The following is a 24,736-nucleotide window of genomic DNA, read 5'->3' on the forward strand; positions in this document are numbered from 1 at the left end:
AACCTCCGCCTCCTGGGTTCAAGTGATTCTCCTGCCTCAGCCTCCCGAGTAGTTGGGATTACAGTTGCCCACCACTATGCCCAGCTAATTTATTTGGTATTTTTAGTAGAGACGAGGTTTTGCCATGTTGGCCAGGCTGGTCTCGAACTCCTGACCTCAGGTGATCCACCCACCTCGGCCTCCCAAAGTACTGAGATTACAGGCATGAGCCACCGTGCCTGGCCAGCAAGTTTTATCAAGCTGACTTTCTTGTCTTTCCCTGCCCTAACCCTCACTTGCAACAGAAGGCAAGGCCTCCACTTTAGGGAAAAAAGAATGTCTCAGAGAAGAAGGTTTGGGGGATGGGAGGCCAGTAAGGCTCAATCAGGCAGTAAACCCCCTCCCTTGCCTGGCTTTACCTTTAAGGAGAAGAGGGCCCAGGAAGGGTGGCATTCTCAGAACTCATCACCAGGGCCCCTGGGACTATGCGGTGACCTATGTTCCTTTCTTTCCTAACTGCCTTTCCCCTGCCAACCCCATAATAACTTCCCTCATTGTCCATGCTCACCATTCACCTTCTTCAAGGTGAAACCCACGACCCAGCACACAAAAAGGAGGCCTATCTCAGGGACATGGCATGCCCACTTGGTTGTGTATGACTTGAACTCACATCGCCTGCATGTGAGGGCTTGGCCAGGACCTGGCCTGAACTCCACCCTAAACTCCAGGCCCCCCCAACCTTTGATACCACACCCCAGTCTGTAGCAAATATAGGACTTTCTTTTGAATAATAACACTCATTGTAAATCACCTGCTGGCTCGTCCTAAACAACGTTAAGCCTCAAATAGGGTGGGTGGGTGGGTCAGTACGAGGAAAATGCCAACCTCTGAAAGTGGAGTTAATAGAATCAACAACAGATCGATTCGGCCATCTGCAGAGTAATCCACGCTCAGAGGGGCTTAGTGTTACTGACAGAGATAGGGGTATGTCCCAGGAATCCGTTTAGGGGACCAGTGCTTCTGAAGCTAAAAATGATTTCCAGGAAGTTGTAACCCAATCAAGTACGTAGTAACCTGAGGCAAAACTGTTAACTCGAGAAAGCCTCCCCGGAACAGAGCAAAACAGTGGCTCGTAGTGTTTTTTGTTGTTTTGTGGTTGATGATGATTCTATTTTGTTTTTGTTTTTATTTTGTAGAGGTGGGGGTCTCACTCTGTTGCCCAGGCTAGTCTTGAACTCCGGGCTCAAGCAATCCTCCCACCTCAGCCTCCCAAAGCACTGGGATTTAAAGGTGTGAGCCACTGCACCTGGCCATTGTGTTAAAACCATCTGTTGATAACATTCTGAATTAGTTGCCAGCATTCAGAAAATTGAGAGGTCTAACATAAAAATTGAAATTTCCAACTTCTCTTGACAGATGACCAGATCTGCAATGCTGGACCCACCTTCCCCCAGGGCACCTGTCCAGTAACGCTGAGCTTCAGAGACAGCATGCAGACCTGAGTTAGGCATGAGCCTACCACTCTCCACCATCCCCCAGACTTGGAGGCTGAGCCTCAGTTGTCAGTTATAATGACACTTTTGCTACTGGATTCCTTTTTTTTTTTTGAGACAGAATTTCACTCTCGTTGCCCAGGGTGGAGTGCAAAGGCGCGATCTCGGCTCACTGCAAGCTCCGCCTCCCAGGTTCAAGAGATTCTCCTGTCTCAGCCTCCCAAGTAGCTGGGATTACAGGCATGCACCACCATGCCTGACTAATTTTGTGCTTTTAATAGAGATGGGGTTTCTCCGTGTTGGTCAGGTTGGTCTCAAATTCCTGACCTCAGGTGATCCGCCTGCCTTGGCCTCCCAAAGTGCTGGGATTAGAGGCATGAGCCACCATGCCTGGCTGCTACTGGAGTCTTACACCAGGCCTACTTTACCCAGCTACGTTGTCTTGCAGCCCCTGTAGACATGAGAACGAGGCCTCAGTCACTGTCTAAGGCAGAGTGCCCTGATATGATCTCAGTCCATGGAGAAAAAAAAGGGAAGTGCCCTTTATCAAATATCTATTATATGCCAGGCACTGAAATCGACATCTTATACATATTTTCTTCTTCTTCTTCTTCTTTTTTTTTTTTTTTTTTTAGGTATGGTCTGGCTCTGTCGCCCAGGCTGGAGTGCAGTGGTGGGATCTCAGCTCACTGCAACCTCTGCCTCCTGGAGTGAAGCCATCCTCCCACCTCAACCTCCCAAGTAGCTGGGACTACAGGCATGTACCACCTCACCCAGCCAATTTTTGTATTTTTTTTGTAGAGACAGGGCTTCACTATGTTGGTCAAGCTATCTGCCCGCCTTGGCCTCCGAAAGTGTTGGAATTACAGGCGTGAGCCACCACGCCTGGCCCATATTTTCTTCTTTAATTGTTTTCCTCATCGTGACTTCTTTTCATCTAGTCCTCACATGATGCCCATAGTGATCTTTTCAAAGCACAACTTGGATCATTTTGTTGTCCTTCTGAAAACTGTTTGATGATTCCCTATTACGATCAAGATAGCCTAAACCCTTTCATTTGCTTCTACAGCCTTTTGTTTTTGTTTTTGAGACAGAGTCTCGCTCTGTTGCCCAGGCTGGAGTATAGTGGCGTGATTTTAGCTCGCTGCAGCCTTGAACTCCTGGGCTCGAGTGATCCTCCCACCTCAGCCTCCTGAGTTGCTGAGACTGCAAGTGTGAGGCACTGTTCCTGGCTGGTTTGTTTTTTAAATAGCTTTTTTTGAGATATAATTCACATACCACAAAATTCATTCTTTTCAAAGTTCACAATTTAATGGTTTTTAGCATATTAACAGAGTAGTGCAACAATCACCACAGTCAATTTCGGAACATTATCATCATTCCAAAAAGAAACCCCATACCTGTTAGCAGTCATTTCCCATTCCCCTTTCCCCAGCCCCTGGCCACCAATCTACTTCCTGTTTCTATGGATTTGTGTCTTCTGGATACTTCACATAAATGAATAATACAATATGTAGCCTTCTGTGACTCACTTATTTCATGTAGCAGAATGTTTTTAAGGTTCATACGTGTATGTATCTGTGCTTCATTCTTTTTTATTGCTGAATAATATTTCACTGTATGAAGGTACTACATTTTCCTTACCCATTCATCAGTTGATGGACATGTTCATTGTTACCATGCTTTGTTTATAATAATGCTGGTATGAACATTCATGTATAAGCCTTTGTGTGAATATATGTTTTCATTCTCTTGAGTATGTACCTGGGAGTGGAATTACTTGATAATATGGCAATTCTAACATTTTGAAGAACTGCTAAATGCTTTTCCAAAGTGGTTGCACCATTTTACAACCCCAGCAGCATGTATGAGGGTTCTAATTTCTCCACATCCTAGACAACATTTATTTTCGTTTAAAAAAAGAATTATAGCCACCCAGGCATGGTGGCTCACACCTGTAATCCCAGCACTTTGGGATGCCAAGGTGGAAGGATTGCCTGAGCCCAGGAGTTTGAGACCAGCCTGGGCAACATGACAAGACCTAGTCTCAAAAAAAAAAAAAAAAAAAAAAAAAGGAGGCCAGGAGCGGTGGCTCATGCCTGTAATCCATAATCCCAGCACTTTGGGAGGCCGAGGTGGGCAGATCACCCGAGGTCAGGAGTTCTAGACCAGCCTCAACATGAAGAAACCCCATCTCTACTGAAAATACAAAATTAGCCGGGCATGGTGGTGCATACTTGGGAGGCTGAGGTAGGAGAATAGCTTGAACCTGGGAGGCAGAGGTTGTGGTGAGCCGAGATCGCGCCATTGCACTCCAGCCTGGGCAACAAGAGCGAAACTCCGTCTCAAAAAAAAAAAAAAAAAAAAAGGAAAGAAAAATTAAATTTAAAAAAAAAATGAATGAATTTGGACCCCCAGCACTTTGGGAGATCAAGGCAGGTGGATCATGAGGTCAGGAGTTTGAGACCAGCCTGGCCAACATAGTGAAACCCCATCTCTACTAAAAATACAAAAAATTAGCTGGACGTGGTGGTGAGTGCCTATATTCCCAACTACTTGGGCGGCTGAGGCAGGAGAATCGCTTGAACCCGGGAGGCAGAGGTTGCAGTGAGCAGAGATCGCGCTACTGCACTCCAGCCTGGCAACAGAGCAACAGAGCGAGACTCCATCTCAAAAACAAATAAATAAATAAATAAAGAATTCTTTCTATATTCTGGGTACCAGTCTCTTATCAGATATATGATTTGCAATTTTTTTTCCCATGCTGTTTGTTGTCTTTTCACTTTAATAGTTGCTTTGAAGCACACAAAAAAATTTAATTTGTTGAAGTCTAATGTATCTATTCTTTGAGTGCTTGTGTTCTGGTGTCATATTTAAGAAACTTGCCTAATCCAAGATCACGATTGATATTTTTGTTTTCATCTAAGAATTTTATAGTTTTAGTTCTTACATTTAGGTCTATAATGCTTTTTTATGTTTTTATTTTATTTTTATTTTATTTTTTGGGGGGATGGAGTCTTGCTCTGTCTCCCAGGCTGGAGTGCAGTGGCCTGATCTCGGCACACTTCAACCTCCACCTTCTGGGTTCAAGGGATCCTCCTACCCCAGCCTCCTGAGTAGCTAGGATTACAGGCACATGCCACCATACCTGGCTAATTTTTGTATTTTTAGTAGAGACAGGGTTTTACCATGTTGGCCAGGCTGGTCTTGAACTCCTGACCTCAGGTGATCCACCTGCCTCAGCCTCCCAGAGTGCTGGGATTACAGGCGTGAGCCACCATGTCCAGACTTATTTTTTATATGATGTGAGTTAGGGGTCCAAATTCATTCTTTTTTTTTAATTTAATTTTTCTTTTTCTTTTTTTTTTTTTTTTTTGAGACAGAGTTTCGCTCTTTTTGCCCAGGCTGGAGTGCAATGGCATGATCTCGGCTCACCACAACCTCTGCCTCCCAGGTTTAAGCTATTCTCCTGCCTCAGCCTCCCAAGTATGCACCACCATGCCCGGCTAATTTTGTATTTTTAGTAGAGATGGGGTTTCTCCATGTTGAGGCTGGTCTAGAACTCCTGACCTCAGGCGATCACCTGCCTCAGCCTCCCAAGGTGCTGGGATTACAGGCGTGAGCCACCACGCCCGGCCTCTTTTTTTTTTTTCTGAGACTAGGTCTTGTCATGTTGCCCAGGCTGGTCTCGAACTCCTGGGCTCAGGCAATCCTTCCACCTTGGCATCCCAAAGTGCTGGGATTACAGGTGTGAGCCACCAGGCCTAGCCCAACTTCATTCTTTTGCATGTGGATATTCAGTTGTTCCAACACCATTTGTTGAAAAGACAATTCTTTCCCCCACTTGATTATCTATGGCCCTTCTTTTTACTTATTTATTTTTTTAGACAGGGTCTCACTCTATCACCCAGGCTAGAGTACAGTGGCGCAATCTTGGCTCACAGCAAGATGTGGCCTTCTGCTTGTGATCAAAGGTGGTGTAGGAGACCCTGCGGTAGAAGAGGAAAGGTCTGCAGAGGATTGGGCTCTGCAGACCTTCACCTCCCATGCTTAAGCGATTCTCCCGCCTCAGCCTCTTGAATAGCGGGGATTACAGGTACATGACATCACGCCTGGCTAATTTTTTTTTTTTTTTTTTTTTTGTAGAGACGGGTTTTCACTATGTTGTCCAGGCTGGTCTCGAACTCCTGGACTCAAGCAATCCACCCACCTCAGCCTCCCAAGTGCTGGGATTACAGGCATGAGCTACTGCGCCTGACCTCCTTTGACCTTCTTAAGCTGGCCCTTTCTTAGTCCTGTGGCTTCATCTTTTGCGTTACCCTCACCCAGACTTGCCCTCCATCTCCAGATTCACTAAATGATTTACTCTGTCTCACCTCTGGCCCACTTCACCGCATGCTGCTGCTTCTACTGGAAAGTCTCCCTGCCTCTCTTCTCATATCACTTGGCTATTTTCTCTAATGATCTGACAGCTCTAGGCTTAGATGTTACATCTTCCAAAAAGCCTTTCCTAAATCCTCAAGAATGTTTTGGGAACAGCAATTCTGTGCTCCCAAGGACCCTGTACTTAACCTCAATGTGATGCTTAACACACCTGTGTATATCTTACTCCCATAAAAACCCTCTTCACAGATAGGAGCTTTTTTTGTGCCTGGCATGTAGTAGGCACTCAATAAATATCTGATGAATCCCAGAAGTAAAGGAAGAGGACAATTTTGAGAAGGAGGACATAATTAGAACTGTGTATTGCTGCAGAAAGTTAGGGAGAATGAGATCTGAAAAAGTCACTGGGTTTTGACTATTCTCGTCATGACAAATAGGAAAGAGTTTCGGTAGCATTGTGGATGCAGAGGCCAGTGTGCACACAGAAACCGGAGTTAAGGAATGAATTGCTGATGAGTGAAGCTTTAGTTACAAACTTTTTTTTTTTTTTGAGACAGGGTCTCACTCTGTTGCCCAGGCTGGAGTGTAATGGCATAATCATGGCTCACTGCAGCCTCAACCTCCTGGGCTCAAGTGATCCTCCTGCCTCAGCCTCCTGAGTAGCTAGGACCACAGGCACATGCAACTACAAGCTAGCTAACTTTTTAATTTTTTGTGGAGACAGGGTCTTGCCGTGTTGCCTAGGTTGGTCTTGAACTGCTGGCCTCAAGAGATCCTCCCACCTCAGCCTCCTAAGGGAGGCTGCAATTACTGGCATGAGCCACCATACCCAGCCTAGTTAAAACCTATTTGTGCCCAAGTTTGTTGGTGAGGAAAGGAGGGAACTAGATTGGCACTGTGAAACAGCTTCAATAATAGAGCTAAGGGATTTGTTTTATTGCTATTTGTCCATCTGCTACTTTCCTGCACTTCAGAGATTTTAACTTCTCATGAGAGTCCCTTTCACGGCTTTTTATGATGTCAATTCTAGGGATTCAGCCGTGATTTTCCTGCCTGCCCTCCTATGACCACATACCTCATCCCCACCTCTGCCTCTGTGTGAACATAGAAATGCATACACGCACACGCATGTACACACAGAGACACCTTGATTTGGGCTGATCTCAGCATCCCAGGTATCTAAAGATTTTGGGAGTGACCAAAACTCTCCCCAAATTCGGATAAGCTATATATGCCACAGCAAAAGATATCCTATGAGAGTTGTTTGGATAGAAAGGAAGCAATAAGTCTCCTGACATCTCGGCGGCACCAAAAGACTGATAGTCTTCTCTGTCTGCCCTTCATTCCATTGTGTCTCCCCTATGTCACTCATATAGACTAGAATGAAATGGCTTTAAGATTTTAATTTTTCATCCCCCTACTGATTTATCTTCAGCATTGATCCACTTGCTGCTATTTGTCATTTTTCTCCCAGAGGTAGATATGCCTGATCATGAGCCCCCCAGCCTGACCAGCTTTCACCATCAGCCTCACACAGCTCACGTGGTACCCCATACCTTTCAGAAGTATCTTCTGATCCATCTGCCCCTCCAAAAGATGTCCCAGCAAGGCAAAGCTGGTGCAGTGCTGCGGCACCCCCTCAGGTTGGTAGCCCAGCTCCACCTGCCCCTTCTCCAGGGCGTACCTCCCATCCACAATGGAGCCCGTCATCACTTGAACCCTGCTCAGGTTTGCTGGATGGTTCAGAATCACTGTCAGGTGGCTTCCTATACTAATGTTGTGTGTCCAAAAGAATGACTCATCCAGAGTGTAGGCCTCCCAGGGGAAATGCACATCGGAAACCTGCATATCAGTGAAGACAGCTCCAGGCGGGTTGTTGGGACCATCAGCATTCTTTTTCTGAAGTGCTGTGGCCTTCTGCTTGTGATCAAAGGCGGTGTAGGAGACCCTGCGGTAGAAGAGGAAAGGTTTGCAGAGGATTGGGCTTTCCTGGACCAGGAGTGTACGGAAATGAGAAATCAGGCTGTCAAGGGATTTCTCCTTGTAAAAGAGGAGGAGGAAATGGGCCAGGAGCGGGAGGTCCCTGCTGTGGAAGAGTTTGCCAAGGAAGCCCATATTGGAGAACTCCAGTAGCACCCACGAGTTGGACTTCATGGTGGTCACCCTTGAATGAATGTGGGTGACAAAGTTAGGGGCAAAAAAGGCATTGTCCTCTATTAACAGGAAGTAATCAGAGAGCTTTGTGGCAAAGCTCATGAGGAAGGCATGATCTACGTTCTGCTTGGAGTAGAATTCGCCACGAAAGGCCTCATCCCTGATACTGTCCACAGTGGGGTAGGCATCGGATGGAGCATGGATCAGTAGCAACTGCCCTTTCAAGATCTGTGGGCTGAAGAGGCTTGAAATATGGGCAAGAGTTTCTCTGAGCCAGGTGAGGTCAGAATCTGCCAGGTGGACCAGCACCGTGAGACGTTTCTGCTCAGCCTTAGAGGAAACACGGAACAGGGAGACCAATGTGTACAAGAGGCTGCTTCCATCCCCTCGCTGCACTGATGAGATCCCCACTGTCAGCCATGCTGAGGAGAGGTAAAAATAGGGACAACTGTCAGTGCACAGTAATAGTGACGGTTGTCAGAAGGGTTAGGGGTTGGGATCCTATGTGGGACCTTCACTCTTCCTTCCTCCCTCTTATTTCCCACCTGTTTTTCCCTTGGCGGAGGGGATGTTTACATCCTTGCTGCTCGAAGTGTGGTCCTTAGTCCAGCAACATCAGGCTGCTCTGTAAGCTCATTTCAAATACAGGATCTCGATCCCTACCTCAGATTTAATCAGAAGCTGCATTTTCACAGTATCACCAGGTAACTTGTATGCACAGTAAAGTTTGAGAAGTACTAAGCTAGGTGATGTTGAGTGTCTGTGGGTTCTGCTCAGTCTTCTTTGAGCCTAGAACTTTGTGGTGTATGGTTTAGGGGCTCAATAAATATTGGCTATTATAATAGTTATAATTGTTGTCAATTATATTATTATATTGTTGTCAATTGTTGTCATCTTCCCAAAGCTGCCCTTTGAAGGAGGTATATTAGGAAAAGGACTTCCCCTGGAAGTCAGGAGCCTGGAGTTTTTGTCCCAGTTCTGCCACTGATTGTGTGAACTTGAGCAAGTCCCTTCAGCCCTGAGTTTAGTTCCTGATCCATAAACTGGGGGAGTTGGACTATGCGACTCTAAGACCCCCTCTAATCCAAATGTTCTCTAATCTAGTGATTCCACCTTCTTATAGCAATTAACTTTAGTAACTGGCCAAGAAGGGAAAAAAAGAAAAGTAGTAGCCAACTTTATCTTTTTCCTCCTTCCTCCTCATACTGCTGATATATAAATATTTGCCTTGGGGAAGGAGGAGAGAATTAACTGCCAGATTCTTTTTTTTTTTTTTTTTTTTTTTTTGAGAAGGAGTCTCACTCTGTTGCCCAGGCTGGAGTGCAATGGTGCGATCTTGGCTCACTGCTACCACCGCCTCCCAAGTTAAAGCGATTCTCCTGCCTCAGCTTCCTGAGTAGCTGGGATTACAGGTGTCCCCCAGTGTGCCCAGCTAATTTTTGTATTTTTAGTAGAGATGGGATTTCACCATCTTGGCCAGGCTGGTCTCGAACTCCTGACTTCGTGATCTACTCACCTAGGCCTCCCAAAGTGCTGGGATTACAGGCATGAGCCACCACACTTGGCAATTGTCTGCCAGATTGTAATATTCCTGGGCACAGTCTGTCTTTCTCCTTCCCTCTTCTGCTTTCCTTCCTATCTGCCTGATCTCTCTGGCTGTCCCTACCTCCCCTGGGATACTGAATTCCTCCCTCTTGTTGGTACTCACTCTTTCTTCTCTTCTGGATTTTTTCCATATATTTGAAGGTGAGGTTCTGCCAGTCTTCTAGTGGTCTTGGGTCCTTCCTGCTGTTATAACTGGCCTCCTGGGGCATTGACGAGGGCAAACATATATATCCTTTCATAAAAAGAACAAATTTTACACCCCAGTGGCTTCCCATAAGCTTTTCTAGGGAAAGAGGTGGAGTCAACCATTCTCCCTAGAGTGAGCCTGGCACATTCTCAGGATGCCTGGCCATTGGCTGAAATATCCAGGGCTCAAGCAGTATTTGCTCTCCTTTACCTTAACGAATAAGGAAAATAAATACAGCTTCTTCATGGACTAATAGGCCCAGGTCCCTACCCCCATCCCCTTTGGAGCTTCCTGCTCTCAGGTGAAAAGCTCAGGAAGGAAGCAAGCCCAGGGGTTTTCAAGAATCTGCCTGTCCACACCATTTCCACCCTATATTCCCAGTTCCCAAACTGAGCAAGGCTCAAGGCTTGCTACTAGGCCTTGGATAGTCATCACATTTTGATCATCTTCAGTTTCCTTGGGGATTTTCAAAGTGATGAAGAGCCACAGGAATACGATGCCCACTGAGAGTATGAAGCATTTCCTGATGGAACACCGCATCGCGTCTGCGTCAGGATACAGTTCCTATAGCAAGAAGTCAACGTGTACAGCTGGAGGACTCTCTCCCTCCAGTCCATGCCTAGAACTTCCCTTCTGCCCTCTGGAAGGCTTTCCCACTTGTATTAACCACCCCGTGTCCGCCCCCATATTCTGTCTTTCCTCATTGTTAACTTATTTCCAAGATCTCAGCTCCCTATGACCTCCGCCTCCTGGGTTCAAGCGATTCTCCTGCCTCAGCCTCCTGAGTAGCTGGGATTACAGGCACGCACCACTGCGCCTGGCTAATTTTTGTATTTTTAGTAGAGATGGGGTTTTACCATGTTGGCCAGGCTGGTCTCGAACTCCTGACCTCAAGTGATCCGCCCACCTCAGCCTCCCAAAGTGCTGGGATTACAGGCGTGAGCCACCGTGCCCGCCATCCAAGCACACCCTTTTATCTGATCTAGGAACCTGATACAATAGAGCCTTATTCCCTGCTAAAGAAGGAAGGTCACATGTCCCGTGATGATATTTGTTGTGTTCACTTCATATGCTTGGAGATTCAACTCCCCCAAAGTCTCCCCTACTCAAAATGATGAAGGTTGGCTGAAGCTTTAGTGATACAGTCAATTTTTTTTTTTTTTTTTTTTTTGAGATGGAATCTCACTCTGTTGCCCAGGCTGGAGTGCAGTGGCACAGTGTCAGCTCACTGCAAGCTCCACCTCCCGGGTTCATGCCATTCTCCTGCCTCAGCCTCCCGAGTAGCTGGGACTACAGGTACCCACCACCATGCCCGACTAATTTTTGTATTTTCAGTAGAGACAGGGTTTCACCTTGTTAGCCAGGATGGTCTTGATCTCCTGACCTCTTGATCCGCCCGCCTCGGCCTCCCGAAGTGCTGCGTTTACAGATGTGAGCCACCGTGCCTGGCTGATACAGTCAATTTATCTGAGTAAACAGATGGCCATTGTACTTTCCTTACCCCTGCTTTTTTATTTTATTTTTTGAGACAAGGCCTCGCTCTGTTGCTGAGACTGGAGTGCAGTGGCGTGATCATGGCTCACTGCAGCCTTGACCTTTCGGGCTCAAACGATCCTCCCATCTCAGCCTCCCAAGTAGCGGGGACGACAGATGCACACCACCACAGCCAGCTAATTAAAAAAAAATTTTTTTTTTTTTTGTAGAGATAAGCTCTCCCTGTGTTGCCCAGGGTCATCTTGAACTCCTGGAGTCACGTGATCTTCCTGTATCAGCCTCCGAAAGTGCTGGGATTGCCGGCGTGAGCCACCACACCATGCCTCCCACATTTTTTAAAACCAAATCAAACTATTAAAACAACTAAACCTCAAGTGTTGCCAAGTGCTATACCAAATTGGTGTCTTTGTCACTTTTTTTCATAAAGAGTATCCTTAATTTATTCCAATCTTTAATCTTATTCGCAGACCTTGATTAGAACATGATTCTGTTAACTTAGAGTAAAAAAAAAAAACCTTTCCTGCGTGTTGGGTTATTGGAATTCAGGCTGGCTCAGCCTCAGAAGTGCTTGTATGCTGCTCTCTTCCTCTGTGAGTGTTTTTTCTCTAGTGAGATGTGTTTCTCTGATTGCTTCAAGATTATCAGAGAAAAGGCTTTAATATGCCTTCTCACCCCTTCTTGATTCTTTCCCTGTGTGATCAGTACACAAAAGAAAAGCTGTAGTCAGTGATTTCTGTGCTCCTGAGGCCATACTATTCTCTAATCTTCCCCATTCCAGGGATGCCTTCCAGTTTAGTATTTTGGTAGAGGTTAACATGCTTTTCTCCCTTAGCCACTTCGCTTTTTGATGAGTTATAAAAGTAGGCTGGGCACAGTGGCTCACGTCTGGAATCCCAGCTCTTTGGGAGGCTGAGGCAGGAGGATTGCTTGAGCCCGGGAGTACTGAGACCAGCCTGGGCAACACAGGGAGAGCTCCACCTCTGTTTAAGAAAAAAAAAAATAATAACAATAATACTTATATCTCCTGGTAATCACAGGGATGAGGATAAAAAAATCTTATAGTAGTAAGGCTTTACAGATTAAACTTTTCTTACTTGGCTTCCTTTAGGAAAGACTTTTAGTCCCATAGGTGATTCACATACAAACCTCTTCATGTAAAAGAAATAGGCCTCTCTTCTCTAGACCATAAATATATGTGTGTGAGTGTGTGTGTGTGTGTGTGTGTATACACCGCTGTGCACAGTAGCTTACGCCTGTAATCCCAGCACTTTGGGAGGTCGAGGCGGGTGGATCACCTGAGATCAGGAGTTCGAGACCAGCCTGGCCAACATCGCGAAACCCCTTCTCTACTAAAAATATAAGAATTAGCCAGGCATGGTGGCACATGCCTGTAATCCCAGCTATTCAGGAGGCTGAGGCAGGAGAATCACTTGAACCTGGGAGGCGGAGGTTGCAGTGAGCCGAGATTGTGCTACTGTACTCCAGCCTGGGCAACAGAGCAAGATTCCACCTCGGGCGGGGGGAAAAAGGGGGTGGGGGCTTTTGGGCCAGGTGAGGTGGGACTTGGATAAAGATCACCCAGTGAAAGTGTGTGGGCACTCAGGCCTGTAATCCCAGCATTTTGGGAGGCCACAGCAGGAGGATCACTTGAGGCCAGGAGTTGGAGACCAGCCTGGGCAACATAGTGAGACCCCGTCTCTACAAAAAGTAAAATTAGCCAGGTATAGTGGCACATGCCTGAAGTCCCAGCTACTCAGGAGGCTGAGGTGGGAGGATCGCCTTAGCCCAGTAGGTCGAGGCTGGAGTGAGCTGAGATTGTGCCACTGCACTCCATCCAACCTAGGGGACAGTGAGACCCTCTCTGTCTCTGTCTCAAAAAAAAAAAAAAAAAGGCTTTAGGCAGGGAATAAGGCTCTAATTGCAGTTAAAGAGTTTCACCACCACAGGCATAGCTCTGTTCCCCTTTGGTACCTCCTGTGTAATTTCCCAGTCACGGAGGGAAGACTGCTCTCATTCAGCCCTCTGAGTTCAACAGACTTCTGGAAAAGGCAGGAGACAGAGAGAAAAAAAAAAGGAGCTGGGGTGATAAGGACCAGTCACTCTAGGAATAATGAACAGAGGGTGAGGCCAGGTACAGCAAACAAAGGTCTCCCCAGTTTTCTGTCCTTGAGCTAAGCTCCCTCTGTGATGTTACTGTTGTGTCCTAGCCACCTACTCCCCATTGTCAGAGGAATGCACATGCAGGACTTACGTGTGACCTGTTTGTGCTTCATCACTGGGAGCTATGACTTCGCATTCACCCTGAAGACCAGCATCAGTATCTTTTTAGATACTGAGCACTCACCTCCCCACCCCCACTCTGTCCTCTACTTCCTTACGTATCTCCTGCATTCTCTCCTTCCCTCCTGTTGGTTCCACTGACGCTTAGGCTCAGACTCCTCCTCCCCGTCGCCTTCCCAAGTTCTTCACCTCTGCAGTTATCCTCTTCTCTTCTGCATGATCCACTTCTCCCTTTCTACTGGACGATTCTCATCACTAGGAAAAGGAGGTTTATTATCTCCCAGTGGGAAGAAGACAAAAAGCAAAATGCCTCCCTGAATTCGTGTTCTTTTCCAGTTCTGTGCCATTTCTCTACAACTGCACACAGCAAAGCCCCTTGAAAGTGTTGTCTTTGTTAATTAGCCCCACTTCATTTCACATTCTCCCTTCTCATCTTACTCAACCTTTCTGCAACTTTGACTCGGTTGACCGCTACTGCCTCCTTGAAAGACTTTCTGGGGGCACAGCCCGGTGTGGCGGCTCACACCTGTAATCCCAGCACTTTGAGAGGCCGAGGCAGGCGGATCACAAGGTCAGGAGTTTGAGACCAGCCTGACCAGCATGGTGAAACCCCGTCTCCAAAAAAAATACAAAAATTAGCTGGGTGCAGTGGTGTGTGCCTGTAGTCCCAGCTACTCAGGAGGCTGAGGTCGGAGAATCGCTTAAACCTGGGAAGCGGAGGCTGCAGTGAGCCGAGATTGCACCACTGCACTCCAGCCTGGGTGACAGATCGAGACTCCATCTTAAAAAAAAAAAAAAAAAAAAGACTCTGCTCTGGCATCTCTCTTGCCATGCTGATTGCTCTCTCTCAGTTTCCTTTCTTGGCTCACTCTCTTCCCAACCTGTATATGTAGCAGTCTCATAGGGCTCTCTTCTCTTCCTACACACCTTCCCTGGGTGATTTTATCCCAGTCCCATGGCTGTAAGTAATGTAGATACACACAGACACACACACACACACACACACACACACACACATTATGCATGTGTGTATGTATGTTATCAGGTAACTCCCAAATCTTATCTCTAGCCCTGACTCTTATCTTGATCCCTATCCTGAGCTCCAGATTACCTGACTATTCAACATCTTCAATTGGATGATAAGATATCTCAACTTTAACAGAACCAAAATAAAACTACGGATTCCTCCTACCTCCCAAATAATTTCCTCCCCAAGTTTTTTCTACCCCAGTATATAGCACCACCATTCAACCAGTTAGAGAAAAAAAAAATCAGGGAGTTATACTTGGTGCCTCTCTCCTTTTTTTTTTTTTTACTCTTGATTTTTATATAGAGACAAGGTCTCGCTATGTTGGCCAGGCTTGTCTTGAACTCCTGGCCTCAAGTGATCCTCCTGCCTTGGCCCCCAAAGTGCTGGAATTATAGGTGTGAGCCACCACACCCAGCCTTCTTTCTCCTTAATACTCCACAGTCTATTTAATCCTGCTACCTTTTCCTCCAAAATTTACCCAGAATATGACCACTTTTCAAAATCATCTTCTGACCTACTGCAACCACCTCCTAATTGATCTCTCACCTCTACCCTGATTCTTCTGCAATCTGTTCTCCACGTGGCAGTCAGACAGACCTTTTCAAGTTGTAAATCAAGTGATACCCACTCCCTGCCTACAATTCCCCAGTGCCTTCCCACTGCAAATAAGATGAAACCCAAATTCCTACCCATGGTCTGCAGGCTTTCACCTGATCTAGTGTTTGGGTTTTTTTTGTTGTTTTGTTGTTGTTGTTGTTTTGTGTTTTTTTTTTTGAGACGGAGTCTCGCTCTGTCGCCCAGGCTGGAGTGTAGTGGCGCGATCTTGGCTCACTGCAAGCTCTGCCTCCCGGGTTCATGCCATTCTCCTGCCTCAGCCTCCCCAGCAGCTGGGACTACAGGGGCATGCTGCCACGCCTGGCTAATTTTTTTGTATTTTTAGTAGAGACGGGGTTTCACCGTGTTAGCCAGGGTGGTCTCGATCTCCTGACCTTGTGATCTGCCCGCCTCGGCCTCCCAAAGTGCTGGAATTACAGGCGTGAGCCACCGCGTCCGGCCGCTGTTTGTTTTTTGAGACAGAGTCTCACTTTGTCACACAGGCTGGAGAGCAGTGGTGCGATCTCAGCTCACTGCAACCTCCAACCTCCCGGATTCAAGTGATTCTTCTGTCTCAGCCTCCTGGGTAGCTGGGATTACAGGCCCCTGCTACCACACCCGGCTAATTTTTGTATTTTTAGTAGAAACGGGGTTTTGCCATGTTAGCCAGGCTGGTCTCAAACTCTTGACCTCAAGTGACCCATCCGCCTCAGCCTCCCAAAGTGCTGGGATTACAGGCGTAAGCCACCACACCCACCTCTGATCTAGCATTTTGCCTGCTGCTTTGACCTCATCTCCCTCCCCACTCTCCAGCCTCAGGGACTTTCTTTTTCTTTTGCTTTTCTTGGTATGTCCATTGGACATACCAAGCTGTTTCTTGACTCAGAGTCTTTGCACATGCTGTTCCTCTTTAAAATTTTTTTTCTATTTTTTTATTTTACAATATCTTCATGACATTCAATGTTCTTCTTCTTAGAACTCTCTACTACAGATTTTCCAATAACTGCTGTCTTCCTAACATTCAGATCTGAGCTCTGATCTTCTCTTTGCTGCCTTAGATCATCGTGTCTAACAGCGCTTGCCACTCCTCCCATTCCAGCCTCCCAGTACTTTTATCATGTATTCTGTTTTTCTCATCATTTATTTCATTGTTTTGTTTTGTTTTTGAGACAGAGCCTCGCTCTGTTGCCCAGGCTGGAGTGCAATGGCACGATCTTGGCTCACTGCAACCTCTGCCTCCAGGGTTCAAGAGATTCTCCTGCCCCAGCCTTCTGAGTAGATGGGATTACAGGCATGCGCCACCACACCTGGCTAATTTTTATATTTTTAGTAGAGACAGGGTTTTGCGATGTTGGCTGGGCTGGTCTCGAACTCCTGACCTCAAGTGATCCGCCCGCCTTGGCCTCCCAAAGTGCTGGAATTACAGGTGTGAGCCACTGCGCTTGGCCTCTCAGCATTCATTTCTACCAGAAGCTAACTTACTTCTTTGTGTGTGTGTTTATTGTCTGTCTCCATCCACTAGATTAGAATATAAGCCCTTAAAGGGCAGGGACTTTGTTTGATTCAGTGCTATATCCATAGCACTCTGCATAAAACCTGATCCAGAGAACATGCTAAACAAGTATTTATTAACTTGCCAATTATAGGGACTACATGATAATGGTGAATGGTCATCTTTCTTCAACAAACACTATGCTAGGTGCTAGGGGCACAGCGGTGTCAGGGGGACTGGGCAGTACTCCAGAGAAGGGCAGTATATGGGTGATGGTTAAGCGCTCAGATTCGGGACTCAGACAGCCAGAGCTGGAATCTGGTTCTGCAAGACTTGTTGTCCATGTGACCTTGGCCAAATAACTCAGCCTCTCTGAACCCCAGTTCCTCATCTATAAAATGGAGATAAAAACGATGGCTACCCAGGACAGGGCTGGCTAACAAAAAATAAATAAAAATAAAAATAAATGATGGCTACTTTCAAGAGTTCTTATGAGGATCAAAAGAGATCATCCTATATAAATAGTTATTATTTTTAAAAATAAAAAAAGAGAGTATCCACATGAACATTCTTGGCATATAGCAAGTGCTCAATAAATGTTAGCTCTTTTCTGTAAGGAATGATTACCATCTTCAACCATGCAGACCAGCACTGCTTGCTTTCCCATTATACCTGAGAGTTCCATCTTCCCTTATTCCTAAATCCTCATCCCAATTTTTTTTCTTTTAGATTTTCACACAGATGCACAACACTCTGAGAACCTTTCTGTATCTTGCCATCTGATTCCCACTTTTCTAAGGGATTTAGAGGAGGCAAAAAATAGAGAAGGAGAAATAAATATTAAAAAGCCCTGACACCCCATCCAGGTTCCTCATCCACATTACAGTTAGGGGTGGCCATCCATGACAGTGTGCCTGTTGCCAGTGTGTGTTCCAGGAGTGGGCTCTGCACTTTGCTGGAAGCCAGAGTTTTCCTTTAAGCCTAAGAGCATGAACTAGACCCATAGTGTAGGGATGGGCCAGGAGCTCACCTCCATTCCAGCATTTATCTCTGGGTACCGTAGCTAATGCTCCCTTGGCAACCATTGTTTTTTCTGAAGGGCAAGAATCTCATCATCCCACTAGTCTCTTCTGGCAGGTGGAGAAGGGGTATGGCCACAGGCATGTGTGATTAGCCCACACACTGTTTCTTAAAAATCTGATGAAAGATTGAACATTTAAGAATTGGAGGCTGGATGCGGTGGCTCACGCCTGTAATCCCAGCACTTTGGGAGGCTAAGGTGGGTGGATCATGAGGTCAGGAGTTCGAGACCAGCCTGGCCAATATGGTGAAACGCTGTCTCTAATAAAAATATAAAAAATTAGCTGGGTGCGGTGGCACGTGCCTGTAGTCCCAGTTACTCGGGAGGCTGAGGCAGAAGAATAGCTTGAACCTGGGAGGCAGAGGTTGCAGTGAGCTGAGATCATGTCACTGCACTCCAGCCAGGGGGAAAAAAAGAATTAGGAGAGCTGAACAGGTGTGGCTCACGCCTGTAATCCCAGCACTTTGGGAGGCCGAGGTGGTCGGATCACTTGAGGCCAGGAGTTTGAGACCAGCCTGGTCGACATGGCAAAACCGTGTCTCTACTAAAAATGAAAAATTAGCCGGGCGTGGTAGCACATGCCTGTAATGCCATCTGCTTGGAAAGACAAGGCAGGAGAATTGTTTGAGCCTGGAAGGTGGAGTTTATAGTGAGATGAGATCACACCACTGCAATCCAGTCTGGGTGACAGAGGGAGACTCTGTCTCAAACAAAAATCAAACAAAAACTGGGAGAGTTTTTATATAAAAGCCTAAATAACTGGCTTCTCTTGAAAAGTAGAAACGTGGTGCAACCCTGGTCTGAGTAGTGATGGCCCCCAGTAGCTGGACTTGCATTCTCACCTCCCCACAGACTTCACTTTGCTCACCTCCCCCATGTACCTGTCTGGCTTCTACACAGGCACTTGAGTTTTTAACTCCTGCTCTCACTCAGGTCTTGAGAGGTTCGAAGACTCTGTGCTAGCTCTTGGTCTTAGATGTGGCACCTGTTTAGCATAGGGTGCTATAAAGATAAGGCACTAAGTGATCCCTGGGGTTGAAGGGCTGTGGGTAGAGATAGAAGGAAAATGTGGCTGGCCAGGGTGGCAGATTACACACCTGTAATCCCAGCACTTTGGGCAGCTGAGTCAGGCAGATCACCTGAGGTCAGGAGTTCAAGACCAGACTGGCCAACATGGTGAAACCCCATCTCTACTAAAAATACAAAAATTAGCCGGGCGTTGTGGCCTGTGCCTGTAGTCCCAGCTACTCGGGAGGCTGATGCAGGAGGATCTCTTGAACCCAAGAAGTAGAGGTTGCAGTGAGATCGCGCCACTGCACTCCAGCCTGGGTGACAAAGGGAGACTCTGTCTCAAAAATAAATAAATAAATAAATAAATGAAGACCAGTGAAAAAAATGGTGAAAAATAAATGGAAGAGAAAAGATATAATTATTGATTTTGTATGTGATGTAGACGATATTCTGGGAGAATTCCATTGTTCATGGGGAATATAGAGGGAGTGACTGAAATTAAGATTATTGTTTTTTTTTTTTAATTATTTTATTTTTGAGACAGAGTCTCGCTCTGTCACCCAGGCTGGAGTGCAGTGGCGCGATCTCGGCTCACTGCAAGCTCCGCCTCCCAGGTTCATGCCATTCTCCTGCCTCAGCCTCTGCAGCAGCTGGGACTACAGGCACCGGCCACCATGGCCGGCTAATTTTTTGTATTTTCAGTAGAGACGGGGTTTCACTGTGTGAGCCAAGATGGTCTCAATCTCCTGACCTTGTGATCTGCCTGCCTCGGCCTCCCAAAGTGCTGGGATTACAGGCATGAGCCACTGTGCCGGCCGATTATTGTTACTTTTTAGAGACAGGGTCTTGCTTTGTCACCTAGGCTGGAGTGCAGTGGCACAATCATAGCTCATTGCAGCCTCAAACTCCTGGGCTCAAGTGATCCTCCCACCTCAGCCTCCCAAGTAGCTAGAACCACAGGTGTGTGCCACCACACCTGGCTATTTTTTTTCTTTTGGAGATGGAGTCTTGCTCTGTTGCCCAGGCTGGAGTGCAGTGGTGCGATCTCAGCTCACTGCAGCTCTGCCTCCTGGGTTCAAGCAATTCTCCTGCCTCAGCCTCCCGGGTAACTGGGACTACAGGCATATGCCACCACGCCAGGCTAATTTTTGTATTTTTAGTAGAGACGGGGTTTCACCATGTTGGCCAGGATGGTCTTGATCTCCTGACCTCATGATCTGCCCACCTCGGCCTCCCAAAATGTTGGGATTACAGGCATGAGCCACCATGCCTGGCCATATAAAGGTAATATTGTTTTGTGAAACTTTTGTTGCTGTTGCTATGTACAAAAAAATACTGGAGAGAAGTCAAAGTTTGAAGCCACTGTAGTCTAGAGGGGAGAGAATGGTTCGATGTTGGCAGATTAAGGGGCAGCTGGTGGTGAGATCTGAGATGAAGCTTCTGTGTCCTCTTTCTTCAGCTTTAGAAAAGTCAGTTTGGTGTTTTGGGAAGACCAAAGGTAGGTACTAGGATGAACATTCTTTTCCTAGCTCTGCTATTACTGTCTGTGTGATTTTTGGCTAATTAACCTTTCTGAGTCTCAATTTCTCCATCTGAAAAATGGTAACACTAATACCACTCATTTCACAGGGCTAATGTTCTATGATTTACTCCCGGCTAATGGCCTTGTCTTATTCATGTTATTACAGTATTTCTAGTGGTTCCCATATCCCCGCTTCCTGCCAGGAAAGAGGAAAAAGGGAATTCACCTGTAGCATTTAATGTGTCAGACGCTGTGCTGGGCACTCAGAATGATTTGGTTGGACATGGAATTCCAAATTCCCAGTTTCGACTGGGAATTTACAGTGGTGGTCTGTAAAGTGCTGACATAGTGTTGCAGCAGTTTTCATTCTATTGTTAAGACTTTCATCCAAGATACAGGCAATTCCAAACATTCCAGCTATCCAAGGCCATTGAGCATGCTGCCAGGGGCCCCTCAGCCCAGAGACCCAAATTAGGGGTGCTGGTGGTGCCACTGCGGGTTGAACAGGGAACATGAGTTTCCCTCTAATCCTCACAGCTTCTCTAAGCAGCTCACAGGATTGCTCCTTGGGAGTCCAGGGCTCCTGAAGTTGCTCAACTGGAATGGGAAGAAACACGCCCTGAAGCCCTGGTGTGGCTAACTCTGCCCCTCTGAATCCCTGTGGGCAGGGCTGGCAGCACCCTGGGAATGTTCCACTTGTCAGCGCCTGACCCCCACAAGGGTCTAGCCCTTTGAGCCCCACACCCAGGTAAACCAAAGCCCAGGACTGAGGGTGAAGTTACCCTGGATCTCAGTTGGGATGAGTCATCAGAGAGGTATTCCAGGACAGGAGAGGAAGAGCAGATGGGAGGAGGAAGAGGTATTTATTAGTTACCAGGTGGCTCCCAGGACCCAGACCCAGCTTCCCAAGAACAGAAACCCAGAAATGAGCGCCTGGTCAAGGTGTGAGCTGGTCCCCAAGGGCAGCCCCGACAGCTGGGGCTAAGGCAGAACAGTGAGCACAGAAGTCCACCATAAGGGACCAGCTCAGCAGTAGACGATAGCATAGGAGGGGTTGCCGGTTCCCGGGAATTAAGCAGGGCAGGGAATGGGGGAGGATGGGTTTATCTCACCTGTGGTGCCCACCCATTGTGGAGGCTCCCTCAACACCGTTCTGAGCCTCCTTCCTGCTTCATGTGGTCAACCAGATTCTTCTTTGTCCAGCCCAAAGCTCCATCCTCAGCCAATGGTAGCCACAGAAACTCAAGGCCATTTACCCTCCCTTTCAACAAATATTTGTGGAACGTGTGCCACGTGCCTGGTGCCAAGGAGAGAGACATTACTCCTTCCCTCTAGAGGCTTACAGTCTGGCAGGAGAGGAACATGTATGGGGAGAGTGCAGGGACACCGCGGAAAAAAGACAAATACTGAGTTATAAGTGTTGTAATAGGGAGTAGTAACAAGACGTTGTAGGACTACACAAAATAAAACAAGAAGACCAAATCGCAAGGGTTTGTGGGTTTCACAGGGGACATCTGACAGCAAACATTCCAGGGCACCGAGAGATGGTGAGGAGAGATGATGGCATTGAATTGGAGAGATGAGCTGAGATGGACTGCGCAGAGGACGAGGGAAAACCGGTGCACTGGAGACTGGGGGAGACGAGAGGATCCACCGGGTTGGGAGGGGAAGGGTGGTGGTAGAAGCACGAGCAAGGCAGAGACCGGAGGCCAGGGCGGAAGGGAGGCTCACGGACGACACCGGGAGCCCTGGAAAGTTGTCAGAGGCGGCGAGGGGGTGGGGAGCGGGCCCTACACGTGCGCTACGTGCTGCGCCGGCCGCTGGGGAGCCCGGTCTGCCCCCCTCATCCCCGAACCAGGTCCCAGGGCAGTTGCACGGCGCCCAGGGGGAGGGGAGGGAGGAAGTCCCCCCAAGTTTGCAAGCCGGCAGCGTGGTCTTCACAACGCGGCTACCGGAAGGAACGGGAAGAGCGCCTCATCACCAGGCGGGTGTATCTAGGGGCGAAGGCTGCATCTGGGGCGCAGGCTGGAGAGTGGGGTGCAGCCGGTTGGAGACGTGGTGTCTGGGAGTTGGATGGATCGGATGAGGATGGAGACACCTAGGGATGTGTCCGAAGGATCTGGCGCTGCACAAATGAGGGCGGTTTGGGGGACGGAGGCCCGGGCGGGGGCGGAGTGTTGTCCAAGAGTAAGGAGGGGGTTCCTGGAGACGTGGCACTCGGAGCGGGGCTGGGTTCCGCTCCGGCCGCCTGGGCTGCAGCTCCGCTATGGCCTAGGAACCCGAACCTGACCCCGCCTAGGCCTCGCACCCAGCCCTCTGGGAGCTCCGGCCCCGGCACCTCCAGGCTGGGGTTGCCCAGGTCCGGCCTCTGGGGTGTCCAGCCGGCCCTAGACGAGACAATGCGGCCCGGGCCCCGCCCCCGGAGGCTGACGCGCCCGGCTACCGGCCAATCAGCGCCAGTGGCTAGGCTCTTTAAAAAAAGAAGGGCCGGCGCGGTGTGGCTGTCAGCTGGGAGGGATCCCTCCGCCCATGTAAACATCATAAAGGGCAAGGGGAGCGTCTGCTGCGGGCGGGGGAGCGGCTGCCTTCCCGGAGAGTCGTCTTGGTCCCTAGGTTCCCCTCAAGACGCCGGCAACCGCCCCCTCCGTTAACGTCACACCGGGTCCGTTGGGAGCCAAACAGCTGCGGCCTGATCTGGGAGCGATAGAATCTCATCACTTAGGGTCACTACCGGAAATGGAGGAAGCCGGACTGGGAGACCTTGAGAGTTGGGAATCGTAGGACGCAGCTGAGAATTGGGAAAGATGTTCTTAGGCTTGTTCTTCCTGTCCATCTCAGTTAAATAATAATCATAACTCATATAAGTCTAGAATTTGTCTCAAAGTTATGCCTACCTGGCTTGTAGGATGCCAACGTTAAGAGTGAAAATAGTCAACGCTCTCCCGAGAGAGCACATGACAAGACATAATCTTCATCAAGACCCTCAGAGGCACAGAATGCGCACCAAAGAGCCATCGACGATAATAATTCTTCTACCCAACTTTTATTTAGTATTATTAAATTTTCAGTAAATTTAAATTTGCATCAAATTCCTCTATACCCACTACCTAGATTCTATTATAACTTGCCACATCGCATATCTATCTTGCACTGATAATTCTTTTCATAGTGTGTTAGCTGTCTCCTGGGCTTGATTCTCCATTACAGTAGGGAGCAGGAAAAGGCTCCAGGTCCCAAAGCCCTAGAGAGCTAAGAAAAGGAATACGTTCTCCCAGGACCACTGTAAACTCTTTCCGGGGCCCGGTACCTCTGGGAAAAATTTGTTGAAGGGAAGGCGGTTTTCTTCTCCCCCCACGCCCATCCCCCTTTTTAATTGAAGACTTCTTAAGCATAAGAGATTTCCTTCCACTAGGTGAATCTGAAAGCGAACTAAGATCTTGACAAACATTCCTTGCATACGTTTGGCAGCTTTCTGGATGAAAGAGGTCATTTCAATGTTGACGTTCTACTTTTTGAGCTTCCTCCTTTTTTCTGAGGCTGGTGGACACTACCCCCCCACCCCCGTCCCCCGTCCCCTGTCTTCCGTCAAAAGAAAAAAAAAAAAAGATGCCTCAAAAGTGTTCGTATCTCTTAAAGTTCGTTAACCTCTCTTTGCCTCCGTTGCCTGCTCTGCAAAATGAGGATAATATCGTACCTACTCAATATGGTGGGTTGTGAAGACTCAGTGAGCTAATACATGCAGAGCGTTTAGAACAGTGCTTTACACACGGTAGCATTAAATAGCGGCTATCACCCACATGCACATAACTCCCAGATTTATATCTCCAATTCTGATCTCGCCCCTTCAGATTTATACCCTTCAGTATACCCCGTTGTGTATTTCTACCTGTATGTACCAGAGACACCTCAAATTCAAAATGTCCAGAAATGAACACAGTATCTTCTTCCCTTGAATAACTCCCTTGTGTATATAATGGGCGTGAATGTCCCAGCAATGCCAACGGGCTAGCATCTACTCAGGCAGGTACGCCAGACATCTGAATCTTAATACCTCACCGTCCCCCCTCAATCTGTCACTATGTCCTAATTTTATTTCCTACCTTTGCATCCCTTCCTCATAATTATCAGCACCACTGCCTTAATTTAGGTCCTATCATTTCTTGTCTGGATTATTTCAAGAGTCTTTTGCCCCTCTCAAGTCTGACCTTGTCATAGATTGTTTGTGGATGATTATTTTTCCTGCAACATCTCCACTTCCCAATAGTGTCCATCACTTATTAGCCATGTGAATTTTGGCAAATTGCTTAACCTACCTATGCCTCACTTTCCTTATTGTAAAGTGGAAATAAGAGTACCTATCTCATAGGGTTGTGTGATTAATCATGCGATGCAATTAGAACAGTGCCTAGGATATGAAAGTGCCCAAAAGTG

General features: G+C 47.4%; 1 protein-coding gene across 8 annotated transcripts; it reads right to left on the minus strand.

Moving 5' to 3' along the window:
• Positions 1–3,890: 3,890 nt before the first annotated feature.
• MGAT4E (alpha-1,3-mannosyl-glycoprotein 4-beta-N-acetylglucosaminyltransferase-like protein MGAT4E) lies at positions 3,891–24,635 on the minus strand. 8 transcript variants are annotated; one of them, NM_001422457.1, is made up of 7 exons: positions 21,418–22,675; positions 13,765–13,830; positions 13,267–13,334; positions 11,154–11,250; positions 10,237–10,365; positions 9,718–9,814; positions 7,240–8,431 (listed from the first exon to the last, which is right to left on the minus strand). In NM_001422457.1, the coding sequence occupies exons 5-7, from the start codon at positions 10,339–10,341 to the stop codon at positions 7,308–7,310; spliced, it is 1,326 nt and encodes a 441-aa protein (NP_001409386.1). In that variant the 5' UTR covers positions 10,342–10,365; positions 11,154–11,250; positions 13,267–13,334; positions 13,765–13,830; positions 21,418–22,675; the 3' UTR covers positions 7,240–7,307. The 8 variants fall into 8 exon arrangements, with proteins under 8 accessions (XP_063579761.1, NP_001409386.1, NP_001409387.1 ...); NM_001422458.1 differs by lacking the exon at positions 11,154–11,250 and adding an exon at positions 20,532–20,902; XM_063723691.1 differs by lacking the exon at positions 11,154–11,250 and having other exon boundaries at positions 3,891–8,431; positions 13,674–13,830; positions 20,532–24,635.
• Positions 24,636–24,736: the final 101 nt, after the last annotated feature.

Source organism: Pongo abelii, chromosome 1 (genome assembly GCF_028885655.2).
Source record: "Pongo abelii isolate AG06213 chromosome 1, NHGRI_mPonAbe1-v2.0_pri, whole genome shotgun sequence".
NCBI lineage: Eukaryota > Metazoa > Chordata > Mammalia > Primates > Hominidae > Pongo > Pongo abelii.